A 23,880-nucleotide genomic window follows, 5' to 3' on the forward strand; every position below is an offset into this window, starting at 1 on the left:
CCAGGCCACCCCAACTACGCCAGAGGATTTCAAGATGGCGGCCTGTCAGTTGTCAACAAAGGTACGTCGTCCACTTCTCGGCCTAAAAACCGCCTTGTTTGAGCCTGTTCAAGCGCCGGGAGGCATGACATTTGAACTCCATGCCTTTCGTTACCCTGGACACCTGTGGACGCGGCGGAGAACGCTGAAATAAGACGATTTTCCGATGAGTTTGTGGCGGGTGAGGGAGGTAGGGCGGGACGGGTCTTCCCTAGGGATGGGCAAGTACCGTTAATTTGAGTACCGGTACCGAAAACTCAGGTACCGTTAGTACCTTACCGGTTCCCCTACGCGATGGAGTATTTTTTTTTTATCTTAATGACTTTTGATGAAATTCCCAAATAAATTTCCTGTAAAGAAAACTCTCTCTCTCTCTCTCTCTCTCTCTCTCTTAATGAGCAGGAAATCCACGAATATGCATTTCAAATGAGGTCGAGAAATCAACAGAATCACATTAGAACACCAGTGTTTTGAATGTTTGAATACGTGTGTTCGTTTGTCCATAATATTAAAAAACGTAACTACTTTTGACTGCATTTTTGGGTGAGATGTTCTTAATGGTGTTTACAAATGGGTTCATAGTGACGTTTGTGTTTGTCTGTTTGTTTTCCGCTTGGTGTGGCTGGATAGAGGAAGGACTGGGCTATGTTTTGGTGCTTAGTGTGTTTGAATACGTGTGTTTGTTTGTCCATAATATTAAAAAACGTAACTACTTTTGACTGCATTTTTTGGGCGAGATGAGCTTGATGGTGTTTACAAATGGGTTCATAGTGACGTTTGTGTTTGTCTGTTTGTTTTCCGCTTGGTGTGGCTGGATAGAGGAAGGACTGGGCTATGTTTTGGTGCTTAGTGTGTTTGAATACGTGTGTTTGTTTGTCCATAATATTAAAAAACGTAACTACTTTTGACTGCATTTTTTGGGCGAGATGAGCTTGATGGTGTTTACAAATGGGTTCATAGTGACGTTTGTGTTTGTCTGTTTGTTTTCCGCTAATCCTGTCACCTACTACTACTACTACTACTACTACTACTACTACTACTACTACTACTACTGCTTCTACTACCTCTACTACTACTGTTTCAGGTGTGGCCATCCTCTCTACAGCCCCGGACAGACCCGTACAGCCCAGACGGAGACAGACAGAGCGGCAAACGGAGAGACAACCGGACAAAATCAGACAGCGGAAGGCAGTGCGTTCGGGAGGGCAAAACTTGGCACCACAGCAGGTCAGTGAAAGTGTGCGTATTCTTGGCTGTTCTGGCGAGTGTGTTTGTCCGTTTGTTTTGCGCTTGGTGTGGCTGGATAGGGGAAGGATTGGGCTACATATTGGTGCATAGTGTGTTTGGATGTGAGCGTTTGTTCCGGAGTAAATTAGAGAAATGTTAAGACTTTTTGCGTTATTTTTGAGGCAGATTTGTTTGATGGTGTGTGTAATCTTGGCTATTCTGGCAAGTGTGTTTGTCCGTTTGTTTTCCGCTTGGTGTGGCTGGATAGGGGAAGGATCAGGCTACATATTGATGCATAGTGTGTTTGGATGTGAGCGTTTGTTCCGGAGTAAATTAGAGATATGTTAAGACTTTTTGCGTTTATTTTTCGAGGGAGACTTTTTTTATGATGTGTGTAATCTTGGCTATTCTGGCGAGTGTGTTTGTCCGTATGTTTTGTGCTTGGTGTGGCTGGATAGGGGAAGAATCAGGCTACATATTGGTGCATAGTGTGTTTGGATGTGAGCGTTTGTTTGCCCATAATATTAAAAAGCGTAACAACTTTTGACTCCATTTTTTGGCAAGATGAGTTTTTTGGTGTTTACAAATGTGTCTCTAGTGACGTTTGTGTTTGTCCGTTTGTTTTGTGCTTGGTGTGGCTGGATAGGGGAAGAATCAGGCTACGTTTGGGTGCTTAGCGTGTTTAGATATGAGCGTTTGTTCCGGAGTAAATTAGAGAAATGTTGAAACTTTTTACGATTTTTTTGAGGCTGAATTTTTTTTTATATAGTATACTACTACTACTACAAGTACTACTACTACTACTACTACTACTACTACTACTACTACAGGAACAGCTTCAGCGGGCACAGTTGCAGTTGAATAAGCTGCTACAGGACTTTGAAGATGAGACCAACACCCTCGTCAAGCTTGGAGACGCATCTATAGCCGCGCCCTTCACCTCCAAGCTCTCCTCCATACAGTGTGGTGAGTGACTGCAACCTCAACTTTGATTGCTTGTAACTCCGCTCTAAGTCATCGGAGGGGGATCAGATTTTAACCACAAATAGTCTTACAATTCATCTACCTGCCCATCAAGTTTCATTACCTTATCTTGAATACGTTCCGAGTTATGTGCAAAAATGTCGGAAGTTTTTTATCCTCAGAAAACTCGAATGGAATAGTACCCCTCAACTTTGCCTTCTCATAACTCGGGTCTAAGTCATCGTAGGTTGCTCAGATTTTAACCACAAATAGTCGTATAATTCGTCTACATGCCTCTCAAGTTTTATTATCCTAGCTTGAATAAGTTCTGAGATATGAGGAAAAATGTCAAAACTTTTTTCATCCTCTCGAAATACTCAAGTGATATAGTCCCCCTCAAATTTGCCTGCCCATAACTCAGCTCTGAACCATTGTAGGTGGCTCTGATTTTTACCACATATAGACTAATGATTCTTCTATATGCCCATCAAGTTTCATTGCTCTAGCTTTAAAAGTTTTTGAGATACAATGAAAAATGTCAAAACTTTTTTCATCCTCTTGGTATTCTCAAGTGAAATAGTATCCCTCAAATTTTCCTGCCCATAACTCAGCTCTGAATCATCGTTGGTAGCTCAGATTTTTACCACATATAGGCTAATGATTCTTCTATATGCCCATCAAGTTTCATTACCCTACCTTGAAAACTTTTTGAGATACGAGGAAAATGTCAAAACTTTTTCCATCCTCTCGGAAAACTTGAATGGAATAGTGCCCCTCAAATTTGCCTGCTCAACGCCCCCACCCTGGCTTACTCCCTCTCTATTTCTCGCTCTACACTCGCTCTACAGCTCTGCCACTCGCTCCAGTTATAGTTTAGACATTGCTCTCGCTCTCCTCTCTCTGCACTCGCTCTACCTCACTCTGATTTTCTCAAAATTCCACATTAACCGCAGTCATTTTTTACCTTGCCAGACTTTTTGAGCGAGAAAAACCTTCACATTTTTCCCTCTCCCACATTCTACGCTCGCTCTACGCTCACCCCCTTTGCTAGGCGGCTCGCTCTAACCCTGCTCTACCTTCCCTCCCTTGCACTCGCTCTAACTCGCTCTAATTCTCTCAAAATTCCACATCAACCACAGTCAATTTTTCCATAGCCAGACTTTTTGAGCGAGAAAAACCTTCACATTTCTGCCCCTCCCTCGCTCTACGCTCGCTCTACGTGCACCCCCTTTGCTAGGCGGCTCGCTCTAACCTCGCTCTACCTCCCCTCCCCCCGCAGTGTGCCACATCATCAAGCAGGGCCGCTGTACGCTGGTGACCACACTGCAAATGTTCAAGATCCTGGCCCTAAACGCACTCATCCTAGCCTATTCTCAAAGCGTGCTGTACTTGGATGGCATCAAGTTCAGCGACTACCAGGCTACACTACAGGGACTCCTACAGGCCGCCTGCTTCCTCTTCATCTCAAGGTCAAAGGTCAGAGGGGCAGGGGAGGCTTCGTTTGTGGGGTCTGGGAAGAAGGGAGATAGAGGGAGGGTCGGTGATAGGGTTACTGTGATTATTATAGTGTGAAAGTTTTGGCGTTTTTCGATCTCACCGCCAAACGCACACACACACAAACGCACGGACCGGTACAAACGTAGAGCAGTCCTTCCTCTACCCACACACACCAGCGGATTTACAAACAGGCAAACGCAACCCCCACAATCACCGTGTTTGTGCGACCCATTCCCAGGCGGTGCAGTTTTTTTAACCGCGAAATCTTAGCGTTTTTCAAAATTCCCGCTAAACTAAAACGCACACAAACACACAAATCGCCACAAACACAGACCAATCCTTCCCCTGCCCACACACACCAACGGCAAAGCAAACGCACAAACACAACCCCCACAATGATGCTGTTTGTTTATCCTTTCCAGCTTACCCAGACGCAATTTATCACAGAAAAGATTTGACATTTTTCATTATTCCAGAGAAACCAAAGCATACACAAACACACCATTCAGCACAAACGTAGACCAATCCTTCCCCTACCCACACACACCAACGCTAAAACAAACGCACAAACACAACCCCCACAAGCACCTCAAACGTAACCCTTACTCAAACCTAACAGTCCCAAATTTTTATCAGGAAGTCTTAACCTTTTTCGATATCACAGCCAAACGGTAGCATGCACAAACACGCCACTCAGCACAAACGTAGAGGGATAATTTGCCTACCCACACACACCAACGGCAACACAAACGCACAAACACAACCGCCACAATCACCCCGTTTGTCTGACCCTTCTCTCTCCTCTCCTCCCCCACAGCCGCTGCCGGAGTTAAGCGCTCACCGACCTCTACCGAATATCTTCAATATCTATACGGTTGCGACGGTGCTTCTACAGTTTGGTTGCCACTTTACCGCCCTGCTCTACCTGGTCAACCAAGCCAACCACCTGGACAACCACACTGCTATAGGGTAAGGAAGAGGAGGAGGAGGAGGAGGGAGGGAAGGAAGGAGGAGGAAGAATGGAGGAAAGGAAGGAGGAGGAGGAAGAGAAGGAAGGAGGAAAGGAGGGAAGAGGAGGAGGAGGAGGAGGAGGAGGAGGAAGCAAGGAGGTAATATTGAACCTTGGACAAACACACACACACACACACACACACACACACACACACACACACACACACACACACACACACACACAGATTACCAGGCCTTACTAATGTACTCTCTCTCTCTCTCTCTCTCTCTCTCTCTCTCTCTCTCTCCAGGGGGGCGGCGGTGGACCTGGAGAAGCAGTTTGAACCTTCTCTCCTTAACTCCACTGTGTACATAATCTCGCTGGCTCTCCAAGTATCAACCTTCGCGATCAACTACAGGGTAAGTTCAAAATGAGACCCTAACTTCAAATGCCCATAACTAATCTCTAAGTCATTCTACCTCAACCAAATTTTAACTACATCTACCCTAACTATTCCTCTGCATACCCTCAAAACTTGGGTACCCTAACTTAGATACTTTTGAAGATATAAACAAATCCACAAAATCTTTTACCACTCAAAAAATATTTAAATGTCCCAAATTCAAATGCCCATAACTAATTTCTAAGTCATTCTACCTCAACCAAATTTTAACCACATGTACCCTAACTATTCCTCTGTACACTCCCAAAATTTGGTTGGCCTTCCTTGGATACTTTTTAAGATATAAGCATATACAAGAAAACTTCCCACTCAAAAAATATGTATGGAGTTCAAATATGTCCCAACTTCAAATGTCCATATCTCGGCTCTAAGTCATCCTACCTCAACCAAATTTTAACCACATATACCCTAACTATTCCTCTGTATACCCTCAGAATTTGGGTACCCTAACTTAAACACTTTTGAAGATATAAGTAAAAACATTAAATAATTTCCCACTCAAAAATATAAATGATGTAGAAAAGATAGCCCTAACTGTGACCACCCATAACTCAACTCTAACTCATTTTAGGTCAACCAAATTTTAACCACATGTACCCTAACCATCCTTCTATACATCAACCAAATTTCATTGCCCTAACTTAAATACTTTCCGAGATACAAACAAATGTGGCGGAACTTTTTCTTGAGCGACGAAAAACTCCGTTCCAAATTGTGTTCCGCAGTTTCCATGCTCTTAACTCTGCCTCAGATTAACGAAACTAAACTCAGACTCCGCCAATAATTGCGTAAACCATTCTTCTCTTCACCCACCAAGTCTCATTATCCGAACTTAAATTGTTTTCGAGATATCGGCAAAAATAGCAAAAGTTTCCCCGTCAAAAAATATGCATCTTCTGAAAATGTATCCCACTGACTATAACTGCGATAACTCTGCTCTAACTCAACCACTATCAACCAGGTTTCGACCACACCTGCCCTAACTATCCCTCTATTCACCCACAAAGTCTCATTATCCTAACTTATATACTTCTTGAGATATCAACGAATATATCAAAACTTTCCACATCAAAAAATACTCCCCTTCGTAAAATGTATCCCGCTGACTATAACTGCGATAACTCTTCTCTAACTCAACCTAAAACACCCAGATTTCGACCACACCTGCCCTAACTATCCCTCTAGCCACCCACCAAGTTTGATTTTCCTAACCTAAGAACTTCTTGAGATATGAACAAATATATTAAAACTTTTTCTCCCCCAGGGCCGACCTTACATGGAGGGGCTGAGCGAGAACCGGCCGCTCCTATACAGCCTCATGGGAGCCTTTGGTCTCATCCTCGCTCTCTCCCTCGGCATCTTCCCGGACTTTGGGAGGCAGTTTGAGATCGTCGAGTTCCCGAGTGAGGTGAGATTTGCCTCCATTTTTCTCTCCTTTCCTCCATCTCTCCATCCTTTCCTCCGACACCAAAGAGTAGGTTAATCTTTCCTCTTCCTCCTCCTGTCTTCCGCTTCTTCCTCCGCCTCTTTGTTTCTCTGCAATCTCCACTTTTATCAAGGTCTGTGTATTTCTCCAGCGTAATTTTGGTGGTTTCGTTCATTTCCTCCTCCAAGTTCAAGTCCATTTTCCTCCACTTTCCTCCATCTCTCCCTCCTTTTCTCCTACACCAAAAAATAGCTTAATCTTTCTTCTTCCATCTCCTCTCCTCCACATCTTCCTCCTCCTCTCCGTTCCTCCGCAATCTCCACTTTTATCAAGGTCTGTGTATTTCTCCAGCGTAATTTTGGTGGTCTCGTTCATTTCCTCCTCCAAGTTGAAGTCCATTTTCCTCCACTTTCCTCCACCTCTCCCTCATTTCCTGCTACACCAAAAAATAGCTTAATCTTTCCTCTTCCACCTCCCCTCCTCCACATCTTCCTCCTCTTCTCCGTTTCTCCGCAATCTCCATTTTTATCAACTCTTTTCCATTCCAGTTCCGGGTGACCCTCATACAAGTTCTGTGCCTGGACTTCGCGCTGTCGTTCGTCATAGATAGAGTCTGCCTAGCACTCTTTGGGGAGGGCAAGTTGGCACCCTCCCTGCGGCACTGAGAGAGAGAGAGAGAGAGAGAGAGAGAGAGAGAGAGAGAGAGAGAGAGAGAGAGAGAGAGAGAGAGAGAGAGAGAGAGAGAGAGAGAGACACACACACACACACACACACACACACACACACACACACACACACACACACAGAGAGAGAGAGAGAGAGAGAGAGAGAGAGAGAGAGAGAGAGAGAGAGAGAGAGAGAGAGAGAGAGAGAGAGACACACACACACACACACACACACAGAGAGAGAGAGAGAGAGAGAGAGAGAGAGACACACACACACACACACACACACACACACACACACACACACACACACACACACACAGAGAGAGAGAGAGAGAGAGAGAGAGAGAGAGAGAGAGAGAGAGAGAGAGAGAGAGAGAGAGAGAGAGAGACCAAGGTTAATTTATATATATATTGAGAGAGAGAGAGAGAGAGAGAGAGAGAGAGAGAGAGAGAGAGAGAGAGAGAGAGAGAGAGAGAGAGAGAGAGAGTAATTGTTAAGCCTATTTGTATTTTTTTCTTTATTTTTTGATTTTTTTGAGAAAGTTAAAAAAATATGAAAATAAATAAATAAATAAATGTTTTTTGCACAGTGGAAGATTTTTTGTCCCTCCGCCTCCACCTTCCTCTCTTCTCTCCTCTCTCCCTCCTTTCTCTCCCTCTCCTCCTCCTCCTCCTTCCCTCCATACATAGCTAAATAAATTATCTTTCTCTCTATGCCTCCGTTTTTTCTCTCCGTTTCCTCCTTCCCTCCAAAAATGAGTTTAAATATGGAGGGAAGATTTGCTATGCCTCTCAGCCAGACAGTCTTCCTCCTCCACCTCCCTCTCTTCTCTCCTCTCTCCCTCCTTTCTCTCCCTCTCCTCCTCCTCCTCCTTCCCTCCACACACAGCTAAATAAATTCTCTTTCTCTCCGTGTATACGATATTATGGCTAAATCGTTATAATTAGCCATCCAGCGCCACTTGGTAATTAGTACAGTGATATAATACAGTAAACAGAACGTTGATTACCTCCATATACCACGTTTTTCTGCCCTGCCCGTATATATATATATATATATATATATATATATATATATATATATATAGTATATATATATATATATATATATATATATATATATATATATATATATATATATATATATATATATATATTCATATATATATATATATATATATATATATATATATATATATATATATATATATATATATATATATATATATATATATATATATATATATATATAAGCAACCCCCCAAAAAGAATCGGACATGAAGAATTATCCAATAAATCCAACAATTAAATAAATCCGAGCAATCTGGTATCAGTACCGTAGTTTAACTGGTACTGTTAGTAGCGGTACTGGTACCGGTACCGTAGTTTAACTGGTACCGTTAGTAGCGTTACTGGTACCGGTACCAGTCCACCCCAACTACGCCAGAGGACTTCAAGATGGCGGCCTGTCAGTTATCAACAAAGGTACGTCGTCCACTTCTCGGCCTAAAAACCGCCTTGTTTGAGCCTGTTCAAGCGCCGGGAGGCATGACATTTGAACTCCATGCCTTTCGTTACCCTGGACACCTGTGGACGCGGCGGAGAACGCTGAAATAAGACGATTTTCCGATGAGTTTGTGGCGGGTGAGGGAGTTAGGGAGGGACGGGTCTTCTCTAGGGATGGGCAAGTACCGTTAATTTAAGTACCGGTAGTACCGGTACCGAAGTTTCAGGTACCGTTAGTACCGGTACCGGTACCCGAAGGAGTATTTTTTTATCTGAATGACTTTTGATGAAATTCCCAAATAAATTTCCTGTAAAGAAAACTCTCTCACTCTCTCTCTCCCTCAGGGCCGGTCACTAGTGGCGTCCCTCAGGGCTCGGTTCTTGGCCCAGTGCTCTTCATTATTTACATCAACGACGTGGATGTTGGACTCAATAACCGCATTAGTAAATTTGCAGACGACACAAAGATTGGTAACTCGGTTCTCACTGACGAAGACAGGCAAAGCCTCCAAGAGGATTTGCACAAAATTTCAGCTTGGTCGGATAGATGGGAGATGCCCTTTAACGTAGACAAGTGCCAGGTCCTTCAAGTTGGAACGAGGAATAAGAAGTTCGATTACGAAATGCGCGGCGTTAAACTCAAAAGCGTTCAATGCGTCAAGGACTTGGGGGTCAAAATCGCGTCAAACCTCAAATTCTCACAGCAATGCATCGATGCAGCAAATAAAGCGAACAGAATGTTGGGCTTCATAAAAAGAAGCTTTTTATTCAAGAATAAAGATGTAATACTCCCGCTCTACAATAGTTTAGTCAGACCCCACTTGGAATATGCGGTACAGTTTTGGTCTCCCCACCATACAAAGGACATTGCTAAATTAAAAGGTTTTCAGCGTCGGGCAACGAAAATGATCCCTTCCTTGCGCAACAAATCCTACGAAGAAAGGCTTTCAACCCTTAACATGTTCTCTCTTGAGAAACGTCGCCTCCGAGGAAAACTGATCGAATGTTTTGAAATACTTAATGGTTTCACGAATGTAGACAGATCAACATTGTTTATGATCGATGACACTTTGCGCACGAGGAACAATGGCGTAAAACTCAGATGTAGACAAGTAAATTCAGACTGCACCAAATTTTTCTTCACCAGCGTTGTAGTGCGAGAATGGAATGTAATGTGTGGTCTGATTTTATATGTAAATCTATGTAAATCTCTCTCTCTCTCTCTCTCTCTCTGAATGAAGTGAATATGTAATTTTTCGATAAAAAAATAGCATGTATACTTAGTTATTATGGATGTACTCGATCATAGTCTAATAACAATAACAACATTTATTAGCAACCTAAAAAAGAAAAAGAATTGGACACGAAGAATTATCCAGTAACTCCAATAAATAAATCAAATAATAAAATATTGGAAACGGGAGCTGTGATGGAAACGAGGAGCAGGACTAAATGGTGGGAACTTGGGGAGGCGGGTGAGCGCCGAGCGTCACTAAGATCCAAACGGTACCGGTACTAGCGGCAATGCTCAGTGCCGAGTGATCATGAGGCTTCCCGGCACCCGAGTGATCATGAGGCTTCGCGGCACCGGGTACCGGGTACCGCGAAGAATCGATTCCTCGCGGCACCCGGTACCGGTACCTGGTGCCGCGAAGCCTCATGATCACTCGGGTGCCGGGTACGATGGTACTCTAGGTTAGCGATGGTACGTTTAGTTAGCGATGGTACGCTAGGTTAGCGATGGTACTGCTGTTATTGTGGAAGGTAGTGCAATTTTTAGTACTTTTTTGAGTTGCCCCTTACATGTTCACTTTGCCACAGTATTAACTTAAATCTCAGGGGAAATGAAAGAACAAACGTTGTATTTTCTTGTACTTTTTTTAGATTTAATAAATTTTGATTACAATTTTTTTTTTCCAAAATGGGGTTCAATATACCCCATGACCGTGTTGATAGTACTATTACCCACGACCGTGTTCTAAGGTTAAATCTCCTCTTTCTCTTGTACTCTCCAGTGTAGGGAGGTTCAGCAATGTTCCTTCATAAGGCAGGTCGCTCAGACTAGGTGCCATTTTTGTTGCTGCCGCTCTCTGTATCCTCTCCTGTTTTCTAACGTGTTTCTTAAGTGATGGCGACCAAGCCACTGATGCATATTCTAGTCTAGGGCGTATCAAGGTCACAATTACTTTCCTTACCGTGTGTGTGTGTGTGTGTGTGTGTGTGTGTGTGTGTGTGTGTGTGTGTAGCCTATACAGCAAACAGTGTCCTGGTGTGTGTGTGTGTGTGTGTGTGTGTGTGTGTGTGTGTGTGTGTGTGTGTGTAACCTATACAGCAAACAGTGTCCTGGTGTGTGTGTGTGTGTGTGTGTGTGTGTGTGTGTGTGTGTGTAGCCTATACAACAAACAGTGTGTGTGTGTGTGTGTGTGTGTGTGTGTGTGTGTGTGTGTGTGTGTGTGTGTGTGTGTGTGTGTGTGTGTGTGAACACATGATCGCAAGGGGTCCGCAAACTGGCCTATACTTGGCAGCCCCTGTCCACCCCCGCGAGTGGCAGTGTAGCACCCATCATCCGCCTCCCCAAGCCCATCTAATCTCCTGAATGCAGTAATCCTGCCCCAGCCAGCCACCACACGGCCACCACCCAGCCGTGTTCCACCCTGTATCCCACCCACTACTTCCTACCAAATCTTTTCATCCATAAACTCGTCTAACCTCTTTTTGAACACATTTACACTACTGCTGCATACTACCTCCCCTGGCAATGCATTCCATAAATCTGCCACCCTATGCATGGCTAAAGAAATAGTTTTGTAAGTCCAACCTACACCCTTGTTTCCTAATTCTCCTATCATGACCCCTAGTCCTGTTTCCCTCCTCTAGTGTAAAGAAAGTATCCACATCTAAGTAATCGCAATCTGAAAACATTTTATATAGCTCTATCATATCCCCCCTTAGACATCTCCTCTCAAATGAAAACATATCTAGCTCTTTTACCCTCTCCCTATACTCCAGGCGCCTCATTGCTGCCATCATCCTAGTTGCTCTTCTCTGAACTGCTTCTAACAAAGTTACATCCTGTGGTGACCAAGCTTGTATACAATACTCTAAATGAGCTCTAACATATGCATTATATAAACTACCTCTTACCTCCTTGCTTTCATAACTATAACATTTCTATTTATAAACCCCAGGATCCTGTTTGCCCTATTTCTAGCTTGTAAACACTGCTTTGAGAATTTCATAGTCTTATCTGTCACTACACCTAAATCCTTTTCATTCTCAACTGCCTCTAACCAAACTCCTTCCATCTCATAGCTAAAATTCCTATTATATCTTTACCTATATGCATAACCTGACACTTCCGGGAGTTAGACTCCATCTGCCACCTATCTGCCCATCCTATCCAAGTCCCTTTGCATCCTATAATTGTCCTGAGCCCCTGTACTGTACTAGCTATCTTGGTATCATCTGCAAACTTTGGTGTTTTACTACTAATCCCTATATCTAAATCATTAATATATACTAGGAACAAAAGTGGCCCTAGCTGAGGTACCCCACTAACCACTTCCCTCCAGTCAGACTTGGCCCCATTTAATACTACTCTCTGTTTTCTACCCCTGAGCCATCCACTCCACTAGTACTGTACCCCTATCCCATGCAACCTCAGTTTATGCACTAGCCTCCTGTGTGGTACCTTATCAAAAGCTTGACTAAAATCTAGATAAATTACCTACGGCTATACTGTTTCCCTCATCTAACTGCTTTGTAATGTGTTCTAAGAACTGTAGTAAGTTTGTGAGACACGACCTACCTCATCTAAACCCATGCTGAGAGTCCCTAATTAGTCTATACTGATCTAAATGCTCCCAAATACTACCCTCAATAATTTTCTCCAGAATCTTACACACACACACACACACTGTATACTAGTCAAACTGACTGGCCTATAATTACTAACATCCTCTTTCCTACCTTTCTTAAAATGGGTGTAACATTAGCTAACTTCCAGTCCTGAGGTATCTCTACGTAGGAGCAAGTCTCAAAACAACGGTTTATCTGCCACACCCGTTCATGCCGGATAAACCAAGGACTACTGTAATGATGTACTTTTTTCATAGACGTTAATGTTAACATTCAATACATTCTTGCTGGATTAACGGTATCAACGTTAACATTTACATTAACAATATAACGATGTTAAGATTATGATTAACGAAGCCCACCACTGATCATTGGCACCTTCCTTATAGACACAAGTCTATTTTTCTGTCAAAGAAAGTACATGAAATATTTCAGACGATAAACTGATGATTCCCGTCAGCTTAACGCCAGTACTTTCCACTCTGTTGTGCTATAAGGAAGTACCATTGTAAAAGTCACACGAATTTTGAACTGGAAACTTTACACGGGAATTTTCGGGAATACTCAGGAATTTTCATTAAATTAGAGAATTAAACAAAATTGTCCTTTTTTATTTTATTTTTACTTATTTTTATTTATTTTTCAAGTTCAGTTTTAGGGGACAGTTGTTGAATGTCCCGCTGGTGGCACAGGGGCAGGATTTTTGAAGTGGCGCCTATTGAGGCTCATGTGGCTGGTGAGAGGCACACTGATCCCGCGGTGAGTCTGAGCTGATGCGATCAGGACAGGACTGGCTCTGGAAACTGGAGTCACTGGACACGATCAGTAGAGATGATTCATGCACAGTGCTGTGCTAACTAAGGTTCAAGACTGTTTTATCCACACTTTATGAAGATTGTATTGCCTGTTTAATTACAGTATTATCCACTGCCTGCTTGACACACACACACACACACACACACACACACACACACACACACACACACACACACACACACACACACACACACACACACACACACACCTCCAGTGTGTTTCTGCTGTAGTGCCTCCCTCACTCTGCCTCTCTGTTTCAGGGTGACAACCCCGAGGAGTGTCCAGTGTGCCTGACAGGCTTTGATGACTTAGTACAGCGGCCACGCACTCTGCCCTGTGGCCACACAGTCTGCACACTGTGCACAGATAAGCTGAAGGAGCAGGGCCGTGTTACCTGTCCGGAGTGCCGCGTCACCCATGCCGTGCCCGAGGGCGGGCAGTTCCCTGTCAGCTATACAATTGAGGCCTTAATAAGAAGGCTGAGAGACGGCAAGGCGGCGGAGGCCTCGCCGCCACCCAGTGCCGGGAAGGGGAAAGGGGCAGCAGGATCAGCTGGCAAGAAGGGAGCAGCGGGTCTCTCCAAGAAAATGCGTTCCTTTCTGCAGGAACAGGAGGCCACAGTTGTGGCCGCCATCACCGCCTGCCAGGAGGCTCAGTCCCAGCTGGACCAGTATGAGGCCACCCTGACAGGCTGGGTCGAGCGGCAGCAGCTGGAGGACAGCCTCCAGGGACTGATGGACCAGAGCAGGAGTTCCAGGGAGCTCCTGCAGCAGGAAAGGTTCCGTGTGGCACCGAAGAGGAAGGAGGCAAAGAAGAAGGAGCAGGAGCTGCAGACTGTGCGGGAGAAGTTGCGCACTCGTGCAACAGAGCAAGAGGCACTCAAAGTTTTAGCAACAGTGTTCCACCTCACCGGTGAGGTGGAGCAGGTGTTGGAGGAGTGCCAGCAGTGTTTCCCTGACGCCGGCATCCTCACCACCGCCAGGAAGGTGAGTGTGCTGCACCTGTGCCCTGGGCCCTCAGCCACGCGAGTAAACACACCAGGCAACACACAGGGGGCATACACAGTGGTGCACACAAGGGGTATGCACAAGAGTACACACAGGGGGCATGCACAAGGGTACACGCTGGGAGCACACCCGGAGCGGACCTTGTGCCCCGCGCCCTCACCCGTCTTCTTCTCCTCCCTCTTGGCGCTGCTCGCTCGTTTTAGTTGCGTTGCTGGTTCGCCGGAAGGGTGTGTCTTCCGGTGATGACTGGCCGGAACTTACAACGTTCCGGTGCTGATCCTTGCTGATTTAGCGTCAACCCAGCTTCTGTTCTCACGACCATAAGCGCCTACGTGTCCACTAACATCCTGTGGCGACACTGAGCTTGTGTTTCGACACATGCATTCATATGTACATGATAATATACACATTACAAGCATATACAGGGGTAGACACTGGTGGCATACACACAGGGGACATATACAGGCGTACACACAGGGGGCATATACAGGGGAACACATAGGGGGCATACACAGGGGTACAGACAGGGGGCATAGAAAGCGGCATACAGGGGCGAGGGTGTGAGCTTCTTCCCTAACCCAGTGTTGTTGTTTCAGGTGAGAGAGGCATCTAGTGCAGCCCTGGAGGCCGCCAAGGCTGTCCAGGCGGCTCTGGAAACTGTTTCTACAGAAGAACCCAGGCCCCAGTCAGTCCCAGAAGAACCCAGGCCCCAGTCAGACCCAGAAGAACCCAGGCCCCAGTCAGTCCCAGAAGAACCCAGGCCCCAGTCAGACCCAGAAGAACCCAGGCCCCAGTCAGACCCAGACCTCACCATCATGGAAAAAGTGCAGTTCATCTTAAAGCCAAGCTTGAAGGTCAGTACCCCCCCCGAGTGTCACTCGTGTTACAGCGAGTCCCTGGCACACGTCACTGCAGTGCTTACCTTACCTCAACACAGCACTGCAGTCACCTTACCTTGTCACTGTGTGATTGCTGTGTTTGCCTTACCTCAACACAGCACCAGTGGTCACAGTACCTTGTCATGGCATAATTGGTGTTTCTGTTAGTGCCTCAGTGAGTTACCAGTGGTCACCTTGTCATGGCATAATTGGTGTTTCTGTTAGTGCCTCAGTGAGTTACCAGTGGTCACCTTGTCATGGCATAATTGGTGTTTCTGTTGGTGCCTCAGTGAGTTACCAGTGGTCACCTTGTCATGGCATAATTGGTGTTTCTGTTGGTGCCTCAGTGAGTTACCAGTGGTCACCTTGTCATGGCATAATTGGTGTTTCTGTTAGTGCCTCAGTGAGTTACCAGTGGTCACCTTGTCATGGCATAATTGGTGTTTCTGTTAGTGCCTCAGTGAGTTACCAGTGGTCACCTTGTCATGGCATAATTGGTGTTTCTGTTAGTGCCTCAGTGAGTTACCAGTGGTCACCTTGTCATGGCATAATTGGTGTTTCTGTTAGTGCCTCAGTGAGTTACCAGTGGTCACCTTGTCATGGCATAATTGGTGTTTCTGTTGGTGCCTCAGTGAGTTACCAGTGGTCACCTTGTCATGGCATAATTGGTGTTTCTGTTGGTGCCTCAGTGAGTTTTGAGTTCAGCTTCATAAGCAAAGCTCTCTTAAGGAGTCAGCAGCTTTCTTTACACACTCTTGTTTCCTGCCGGCCAAGGCAGCAGCCTGACGTGGTCTTCTTGCTCTTAATTCCCTTCCCTCCACCGGGGACCTTTGCAGGCCGAGGACTTCCGCAGTCTGACAGAGCGCACCAGGAGCCTGCTGCAGGCTGGCCGGGTGTTTGCTGTGCACCAGGTGGAAGGTCAGCGCCGACACGCAAGAATAAGCCTCGAAGCCGGCCGGCCGTGCCTCCATGCCCTGGCGGACCATCCCCCGCCACTGGGCGCGTCAACCCTGCAGGTGAGCTGGAGCAGTGACATCTCAAGTAATGGACGGCGGACTCTTTTGATTTTGCGGCGTCCTTGTCATTAAGCCGCGAATTTGGAAAATCAACCGCTTTGGTGCGAATCGCCATAGCTCCCTTATTTCTGGGGCTACAGAAATGATTTTGGTATCAATCGACGGCAAAATGAAAGGGCTATAGTTTTTAATACGCGACCGGGCTCCAAAACCGACTCAAAAGGGTAACAAATTGAATAAATTCGCAGAAAATGGCTCTGAAAAAAAACTATTTTTGAGTTCCCAACCTTGAAACCCACTCATTTTTTGAGAATTTCAAAAACCCTATTTAACAAATACTTTAGCCCTGCCAATGTGCTTTCCAATATGATGCATAACATTTTCCTACTCCCAGTAGTTTCGTCGCTAGAGCTCGAAACGCAAACCCTTTTGTGAGCGATTTTGACGAACTCCAGACACTTTGCCGTTTTTGTCTAGTGTGGCCTTGCTATTGCCTCTAGAAGGCTGCACTTTGGCATGTCGCCCCTCTTGGCAATGTAGTGTGACCAGCTCGAAGGATTTTGTGATACCTCGCCTCCAAGTTTGTCGTCGAACCGTCACAAAATAGACCGTTTTTCTGCCCTTGTGCCGTGATTTGGACACGTCTTAGATTTTTGCATATAACTTTTTTATTTATTTCCTGTTTTCCAATGTTTTTCTGATTATTAATCTGTATTAATAGAGATTTGGCACCAAGCACGCCTTCCCAGCTTCAGTAGTTTTCGCTCGAGCTTGAACAGAATTCACGACGAACATTCGCCGAATCTGACTCATTTCACGCGCCGAGACCAAATATATATATATATATATATATATATATATATATATATATATATATATATATATATATATATATATATATATATATATATATTTGGTATCAAAAGAAAGCAAATTAAATGTATTATTCATAAATGGGAAGAAATAGGGTTGAATACTAAATAAAATAAATTAAATAACATGTACAATAAGGCGCTTAATATAGGTTGATTTATATAGTGAAATGATTATATAAAAATAGTAACTTTTTATATAGATATCTTAAAATGATTTCAGTACAAGATAGTCAACATATTGAAGTGTTCATATATGAATTTTTATGCAGATACATTAATTTTTGTGGCGTCAGGAAGGTTTTTCGTCTCGGCGCGTGAAATGAGACAGATTCGGCGAATGTTCGTCGCGACTTCTGGTCACGTTTCGAGCTCTAGCGACGAAACTACTGGGGGTAGGAAAATGTTATGCATCATATTGGAAAGCACATTGGTAGGGCTAAAATATTTGGTAAACAAGTTTTTTGAAATTCTCAAAAAATGAGTGGGTTTCAAGGTTGGGAACTCAAAAATGTTTTTTTTCAGAGCCGTTTTTTGTGAACTTATTCAATTTGTTACCCTTTTGAGTCGGTTTTGGAGCCCGGTCGCGTAATAAAAACTATAGCCCTTTCATTTTGCCGTCGATTGATACCCAAAACATTTCTGTAGCCCCAGAAATAAGGGAGTTATGGCGATTCGCACCAAAGCGGTTGATTTTCCAAAATTCGCGTGTTAATGACAAGGCTGGGGCAAGTTTCCGGTCCATAGTGTAGGGATCACTGGCTGGAGACTTGACCCTGCCTGAGGGGGAAGGCGGCCGCTGAGTTTCAATGATCTGTGTCTGCATCCTAGCTTTGAGTGGCGCCACATCCCCCGCTACAACCCAAGCACCTCTTCTCCCCGCAGCTTGGGGGCCGCCCTCCAAGGCTGCGGTGCCTCGGCCTCGGCCAGTCCCAGCCCTCCTCTTTGCCTCTCCGTTCTTGCCGGCATCTGGCCAGTAGCTGTCCCACGCTGCTTCTTGTCTGCTGCGTCCCTCACCAGGGCCTGCCTTGTGTTCAGAGCTTTAGTGACCTCAGCCACAGCCTTTTCCTGCCTTTCCCTCGGGTGTTCTAGAAGCTCCTGGAGGTTGGCAGTTTATGCTAACAGAAATTTGCCTTTCCAACCCTGTTGCTTTTTCTCAGTTTTTTTGGTTTCCTTCTGTCTTTTTTTTTCCTTTATTTACATTTGTGTGTGTGTGTGTGTGTGTGTGTGTGTGTGTGTGTGTGTGTGTGTGTGTGTGTGTGTGTGTGTGTGTGTGTGTGTGTGTGTGTGTGTGTATTTACCTAGTTGTAGTTTTCCAGGGCCTGGGCTTACGCTCGTGTGGTCCCGTCTCCATATCTGTATCTGTCCAGTTTTTCCTCAAAGTTTTGCACACTCTTCGCCGATACTACATCCTCACTTAGTCTGTTCCAAAGCTCTATGTTTCTTTGCGGGAAGCTATATTTCTTTATGTCTCTCAAGCATCTTCCTTTCCTCAATTTTTTACTGTGTCCTCGTGTGTTGCTGGTGTTTCTTCCTTCTCGTAGTAGTAACTCCTCATTGTCTACTTCTTCCATTTTGTCCCATAATTTGTATTAGGTCTCCCCTTTCTCTTCTTTGTTCCAGTGTTGGCAGGTCCATTTCCTTTAAGCTTTCTTCATATGACACTCCTCCAAACATGTTGTTCATCCCTCCAGCTCTGGAACCATTTTCGTTGCCAGCCTTTGTATTCGTTCTTTTTTTGGACGTGTTTCTTCTTATGGGAGAGCACACAGTTTCCGCATATTCCAGTTTTGGTGTAATCATAGTGGTTATTCTTTTTCATCCTATCCTTATCCATGTAGTGGAATGCTAATCCTATATTTCTTACCATTCTATACGTCTCACCGAATATCCTATTAACATGACTCTCAGACTGTTGATTATCTTGTATTGTCACTCCCAAATCTCTCTCTTCTTGAACTTTCAATATTTCTCCATCTCCCATTCTATATGTCCATTTTGGTCTCCCTTCACTCTTTCCATTACATGACATTTCTTCACATTGAACTCCATCTCCCATTTCAAACTCCAGTCCTAAATCTTATTTAGGTCCTCTTGCAGAATTTCACAGTCTTTACTGTTTCTTATATGTCTCATCAAGTTCGCATCGTCTGCAAACAGGCTCATGTAACTGCTTACTTTCTCCGGCATATCATTAATATGTACTAGGAAAAGTATTGGTGCCAATACCGATCCTTGAGGCACTCCACTATCTACAATTCTCCATTCCGATTTCATGTCCTTTACCACTGTTCTCATCTCTCTGCCCCTTAAGTAACTTTCCAGACAGTTTTGCATTTTCCCTTTCAATCCTCCTTTATTTTCCAGCTTCCATAGTAGTCTTGTAAGTGGAACTTTGTCAAAAGCCTTCGTCAGGTCCAGATACACGCAATCCATCCCTCTCCTGTGTTATGTCTGTGTGTGTGTGTGTGTGTGTGTGTGTGTGTGTGTGTGTGTGTGTGTGTGTGTGTGTGTGTGTGTGTGTGTGTGTGTGTGTGTGTGTTTTACAGCAAAGGAGACAGCTCAAGGGCACAAAAAAGTAAACATTAATAAAAAAAAAAGCCCGCTACTCGCTGCTCCTAAAAAGAATCCAAAGAGGTGGCCGAAAGATAAGTCAGTTTCGGGAGGAGAGGTGTCCTGATACCCTCCTCTTGAAAGAGTTCAAGTCGTAGGCAGGAGGAAATACAGATGAAGGAAGATTGTTCCAGAGTTTACCAGCGTGAGGGATGAAAGAGTGAAGATGCTGGTTAACTCTTGCATAAGGGGTTTGGACAGTATAGGGATGAGCATGAGTAGAAAGTCGAGTGCAGCGGGGCCGCGGGAGGGGGGGAGGCATGCAGTTAGCAAGTTCAGAAGAGCAGTCAGCGTGGAAATATCGATAGAAGATAGAAAGAGAGGCAACATTGCGGCGGAATTTAAGAGGTAGAAGACTATCAGTATGAGGAGGAGAGCTGATGAGACGAAGAGCCTTTGCCTCCACTCTGTCCAGAAGAGCTGTGTGAGTGGAGCCCCCCCACACATGAGATGCATACTCCATACGAGGGCGGACAAGGCACCTGTATATGGACAGCAACTGTGCAGGGGAGAAGAACTGGCGGAGACGGTACAGAACGCCCAGCCTCGAGGAAGCTGTTTTAGTAAGAGATGAGATATGAAGTTTCCAGTTGAGATTTTGAGTTAAGGATAGACCGAGGATGTTTAGTGTTGAGGAAGGTGATAGCTGGGTGTTGTCAAAGAATAGGGGATAGTTGTTTGGAAGATTATGTCGAGTGGATAGGTGGAGAAACTGTGTTTTTGAGGCGTTGAAGGACACCAGGTTCTTCTTGCCCCAATCGGAAATAATAGTAAGGTCTAAGGCTAAGCGTTCTGCAGCCTCCAGCCTTGAGTCGTTAAGTTCCTGAAGGGTGGGTCTTCTATTAAAAGAAGTTGAATAATGCAGAGTGGAATCATCGGCGTAGGAATGGATAGGACAGTTCGTTTTGGAAAGAAGATCATCAATGAACAACAGAAAAGAGTGGGAGATAGGACAGAACCCTGTGGGACACCACTGTTAATAGATTTAGGGGAAGAACAGTGACCGTCTACCACGGCAGAAATAGAACGGTCAGAAAGGAAACTGGAGATAAAGGTACAGAGAGAAGGATAGAAACCGTAGGAGGGTAGTTTAGAAAGCAAAGATTTGTGCCAGACCCTATCAAAAAGCCTTTGATATGTCCAGCGCAATAGCAAAAGTTTCACCGAAACGGCTAAGAGAGGATGACCAAGAGTCAGTTAAGAAGGCTAGGAGATCACCAGTAGAACGCCCCTTGCGGAACCCATACTGGCGATCAGATAGAAGGTCAGAAGTGGAAAGGTGATTTTGAATCTTCCGGTTAAGGATTGATTCATATATATATATATATATATATATATATATATATATATATTCATATATATATATTCATATATATATATATATATATATATATATATATATATATATATATATATATATATATATATATATATATATATATATGGTAAAGATTCGTTTTAGGTCCGTGCCAGTATCTACCTTATGAACCATCAGTATCTCTTCATATATAACCTTTTCTAAAACCTTCAACAGTCATGGAAACGCTTTGAAAATCCAATTCAAGGACTTTTTTTTTACTCCTGAAAATAGTGGAGAATGTTTACGGAAGCCTCCTCTGGCGACGGTGCAGCCGGTGTTGCGAGAAATACCTCCTTGCTGAAATAAGTCACGTATACATGTGGGGGGGGGGTCCAGGGGATGGCTAGGCCCCCCTGGTTAGAAGGGGGGGTCGAGGGGGGCGCAGCCTCCCCGTTAGTAGGTCGTAAAGTTCCGTTGGAGTAGTTTAAATATGCTCCCCGACCCTAAACCCTCTGCGAGCTATTTTACGGCTGCGTCGGCTGCAGCATCGTCGCGTGTGTGTGTGTGTGTGTGTGTGTGTGTTACCACCTGTTGTGTCTGTGTACAGGTCAGCCAGGTCGTGCCGCCCTCCCCCCCCTGCACGGTGTTCCTGGACCTGTCCTGGCCGGGCCGTGCGCCGCGCCGGGTCCACATCCGTCTGAGCCCCGACACCCAGCGGGGCCGCCAGTTCCTGATGCTGTGCACGGGGCAGCGCGGCCCCTCCTACCGCGGCACCAGGCTGTACAGGGTGGTGTTGAAGGGGGGGCCGGGAGAGTGTGTGTATGGCGGGGACTACGAGAGTAATGATGGTACGGGGGAATGTGTGCTGCTGCCTGGCCTTGAGGAGGGTGTGGAGGGGAGGCCATGGCGGGCAGGGGATGTGTGGGGGTGTGGGAGGCGGGGTGTGTTTGCCATCAACACCAGGGACTATCAGGGTCTTGTGTGGCGTTGTTTCTTCGGTGAGGTGGTGGAGGGACTGCACGTGGTGGCCGAGGCAGCCCAACACAGCGACATTAAGGAGGTGACTGTGGTGGACTGTGGCGTGGTGCTGTAAGGGTATACTGGCCTGCACCACCACCACCACCACCACCACAACATTAAGGAGGTGACTGTGGTGGACTTTGTGGTGTTGAGGGTACTGGCCTGCACCACCACCACCACCACCACCACCACAACATTATAGAGGAGATTGTGGTGGACTTTGTGGTGTTGAGGGTACTGGCCTGCACCACCACCACCACCACCACCACCACAACATTATAGAGGAGATTGTGGTGGACTTTGTGGTGTTGAGGGTACTGGCCTGCACCACCACCACCACCACCACCACAACATGATAGCGGTCATTGTGGTGGACTGTGGGGGGTTGAGGGTACTGGCCTGCACCACCACCACCACCACCACCACAACATTATAGAGGAAATTGTGGTGGACTTTGTGGTGTTGAGGGTACTGGCCTGCACCACCACCACCACCACCACCACCACAACATTATAGAGGAAATTGTGGTGGACTGTGTGGTGTTGAGGGTACTGGCCTGCACCACCACCACCACCACCACAACATTATAGAGGAAATTGTGGTGGACTGTGTGGTGTTGAGGGTACTGGCCTGCACCACCACCACCACCACCACCACAACATTATAGAGGAAATTGTGGTGGACTTTGTGGTGTTGAGGGTACTGGCCTGCACCACCACCACCACCACCACCACAACATTATAGAGGAAATTGTGGTGGACTGTGTAGTGTTGAGGGTACTGGCCTGCACCACCACCACCACCACCACAACATTATAGAGGAAATTGTGGTGGACTGTGTGGTGTTGAGGGTACTGGCCTGCACCACCACCACCACCACCACCACCACAACATTATAGAGGAGATTGTGGTTGTTTTCTTAATGTATTGTTGTTGTTTTTTATTTCCTGTAACCTCAAGTTCAGTATAATGTGTTGGTCAGTTTCTTGTACTATTGAGCATGATGTTTTGTACAGTACAGTAATCCCTCCTTATACACGGAGGTCAGGTTTCAAATTAGACCGTGCATTAAGAAAAATCGTGTATAACTACATTAGACACTGGGAAAGGGCAGAAAATTAAAGTTTACCCTCTTTTACTCAAATTACTTAGTGTTCTTTTGCTGTGAATTTCCCTTTTCTTCTAACACTTAATTTTGAACGAGAACATTAATTGTCCGTCATCCAAGGCTTCATTAAACCAGTGTTTCTCTACACACAAAGGAAACAGTGTCCGCGCTGGACCTGTTTGCTGCTTCGTGCTGTTAAGTGTGTGTGACCTTCACGGATGGAAAAAAATATCATTTATGCAATAAAAGGAATTGAAACTGGACTTTTAGAATTGATTTGTCCTTTTCCTTTTCCATATTCTTAATTACTACGAGAAAACAGTATTGGGGCAGGAAGGAGAAAAACTTAGCCATGCGCAAATAATAGTCTATATTTGACTCGACGTCAAGCAACCCTGTTACACAGTCATGCATGTCATTGTTAGAGGTATATTAAGCAGTAAATGGAGAAAATGCAACCTACAGGTCAATTACTGAGAGGGGTTGGCTACATGTTTTTAGGGAGAGAAATGGTTGTGGAGTGGTGGAGATCACCAGAGATGAAAAAAAGCCTTACAAGAGTGGAATAAATAATACAAGATAAGAGAGAGAGAGAGAGAGAGAAAACACAAACTTATATAGATTGCGGATATAAGAAAGAACTGTGATAGGT

At 45.1% G+C, this 23,880-nt stretch overlaps 2 protein-coding genes and 2 long non-coding RNA genes across 11 annotated transcripts in view; 2 read left to right on the plus strand and 2 right to left on the minus strand.

The window, feature by feature from the left end:
* LOC126993602 (endoplasmic reticulum transmembrane helix translocase-like) overlaps positions 1 to 7,824 on the plus strand; it is a 33,060-nt gene extending 25,236 nt beyond the window's left edge. Inside the window, exons 18-24 of one of the 2 annotated variants that reach the window (XM_050852773.1) lie at positions 1,124 to 1,278; positions 2,097 to 2,232; positions 3,509 to 3,705; positions 4,544 to 4,695; positions 4,989 to 5,097; positions 6,406 to 6,549; positions 7,116 to 7,824. In XM_050852773.1, the coding sequence (XP_050708730.1) occupies positions 1,124 to 1,278; positions 2,097 to 2,232; positions 3,509 to 3,705; positions 4,544 to 4,695; positions 4,989 to 5,097; positions 6,406 to 6,549; positions 7,116 to 7,232 (1,010 nt within the window). In that variant the 3' untranslated portion in view covers positions 7,233 to 7,824. The remainder of the gene's footprint in view (positions 1 to 1,123; positions 1,279 to 2,096; positions 2,233 to 3,508; positions 3,706 to 4,543; positions 4,696 to 4,988; positions 5,098 to 6,405; positions 6,550 to 7,115) is intronic. The other variant, XM_050852774.1, reaches the window with a different exon arrangement.
* On the plus strand, positions 1 to 23,491 carry LOC126993603 (uncharacterized). 3 transcript variants are annotated; one of them, XR_007748015.1, is made up of 6 exons: positions 8,613 to 8,720; positions 13,676 to 14,401; positions 15,019 to 15,276; positions 16,137 to 16,316; positions 21,709 to 22,482; positions 22,942 to 23,491. XR_007748015.1 is itself a non-coding variant. In XM_050852776.1 (6 exons), the coding sequence occupies exons 1-6, from the start codon at positions 8,694 to 8,696 to the stop codon at positions 22,192 to 22,194; spliced, it is 1,596 nt and encodes a 531-aa protein (XP_050708733.1). In that variant the 5' UTR covers positions 8,613 to 8,693; the 3' UTR covers positions 22,195 to 22,237. The 3 variants fall into 3 exon arrangements, 2 of the variants coding, with proteins under 2 accessions (XP_050708732.1, XP_050708733.1); XM_050852776.1 differs by lacking the exon at positions 22,942 to 23,491 and having other exon boundaries at positions 15,019 to 15,128; positions 15,210 to 15,276; positions 21,709 to 22,237; XM_050852775.1 differs by lacking the exons at positions 8,613 to 8,720; positions 22,942 to 23,491 and adding an exon at positions 1 to 61 and having other exon boundaries at positions 21,709 to 22,237.
* On the minus strand, positions 7,635 to 8,266 carry LOC126993613 (uncharacterized). The gene is made up of 2 exons (XR_007748042.1): positions 8,054 to 8,266; positions 7,635 to 7,854 (listed from the first exon to the last, which is right to left on the minus strand). It is a non-coding gene; the product is annotated as an uncharacterized LOC126993613 (long non-coding RNA).
* LOC126993607 (uncharacterized) lies at positions 22,313 to 23,136 on the minus strand. 5 transcript variants are annotated; one of them, XR_007748025.1, is made up of 3 exons: positions 22,995 to 23,136; positions 22,527 to 22,905; positions 22,313 to 22,443 (listed from the first exon to the last, which is right to left on the minus strand). It is a non-coding gene; the product is annotated as an uncharacterized LOC126993607 (long non-coding RNA). The 5 variants fall into 5 exon arrangements; XR_007748028.1 differs by having other exon boundaries at positions 22,527 to 22,828; positions 22,995 to 23,130; XR_007748027.1 differs by having other exon boundaries at positions 22,527 to 22,828; positions 22,986 to 23,130.
* Positions 23,492 to 23,880: the final 389 nt, after the last annotated feature.

This window comes from Eriocheir sinensis, unplaced genomic scaffold (genome assembly GCF_024679095.1).
Source record: "Eriocheir sinensis breed Jianghai 21 unplaced genomic scaffold, ASM2467909v1 Scaffold640, whole genome shotgun sequence".
In the NCBI taxonomy this organism is placed as follows: Eukaryota; Metazoa; Arthropoda; class Malacostraca; order Decapoda; family Varunidae; genus Eriocheir; species Eriocheir sinensis.

Bases quoted from the DNA above. Each gene is read 5' to 3' on its own strand.
- LOC126993603 (XM_050852775.1), top strand. From the start codon at position 35: ATGGCGGCCTGTCAGTTGTCAACAAAG. The intron at 62-13,675 runs GTACGTCGTCCA...TCTCTGTTTCAG, and splicing joins CCTGTCAGTTGTCAACAAAG to GGTGACAACCCCGAGGAGTG. The intron at 16,317-21,708 runs GTGAGCTGGAGC...GTCTGTGTACAG, and splicing joins TGGGCGCGTCAACCCTGCAG to GTCAGCCAGGTCGTGCCGCC.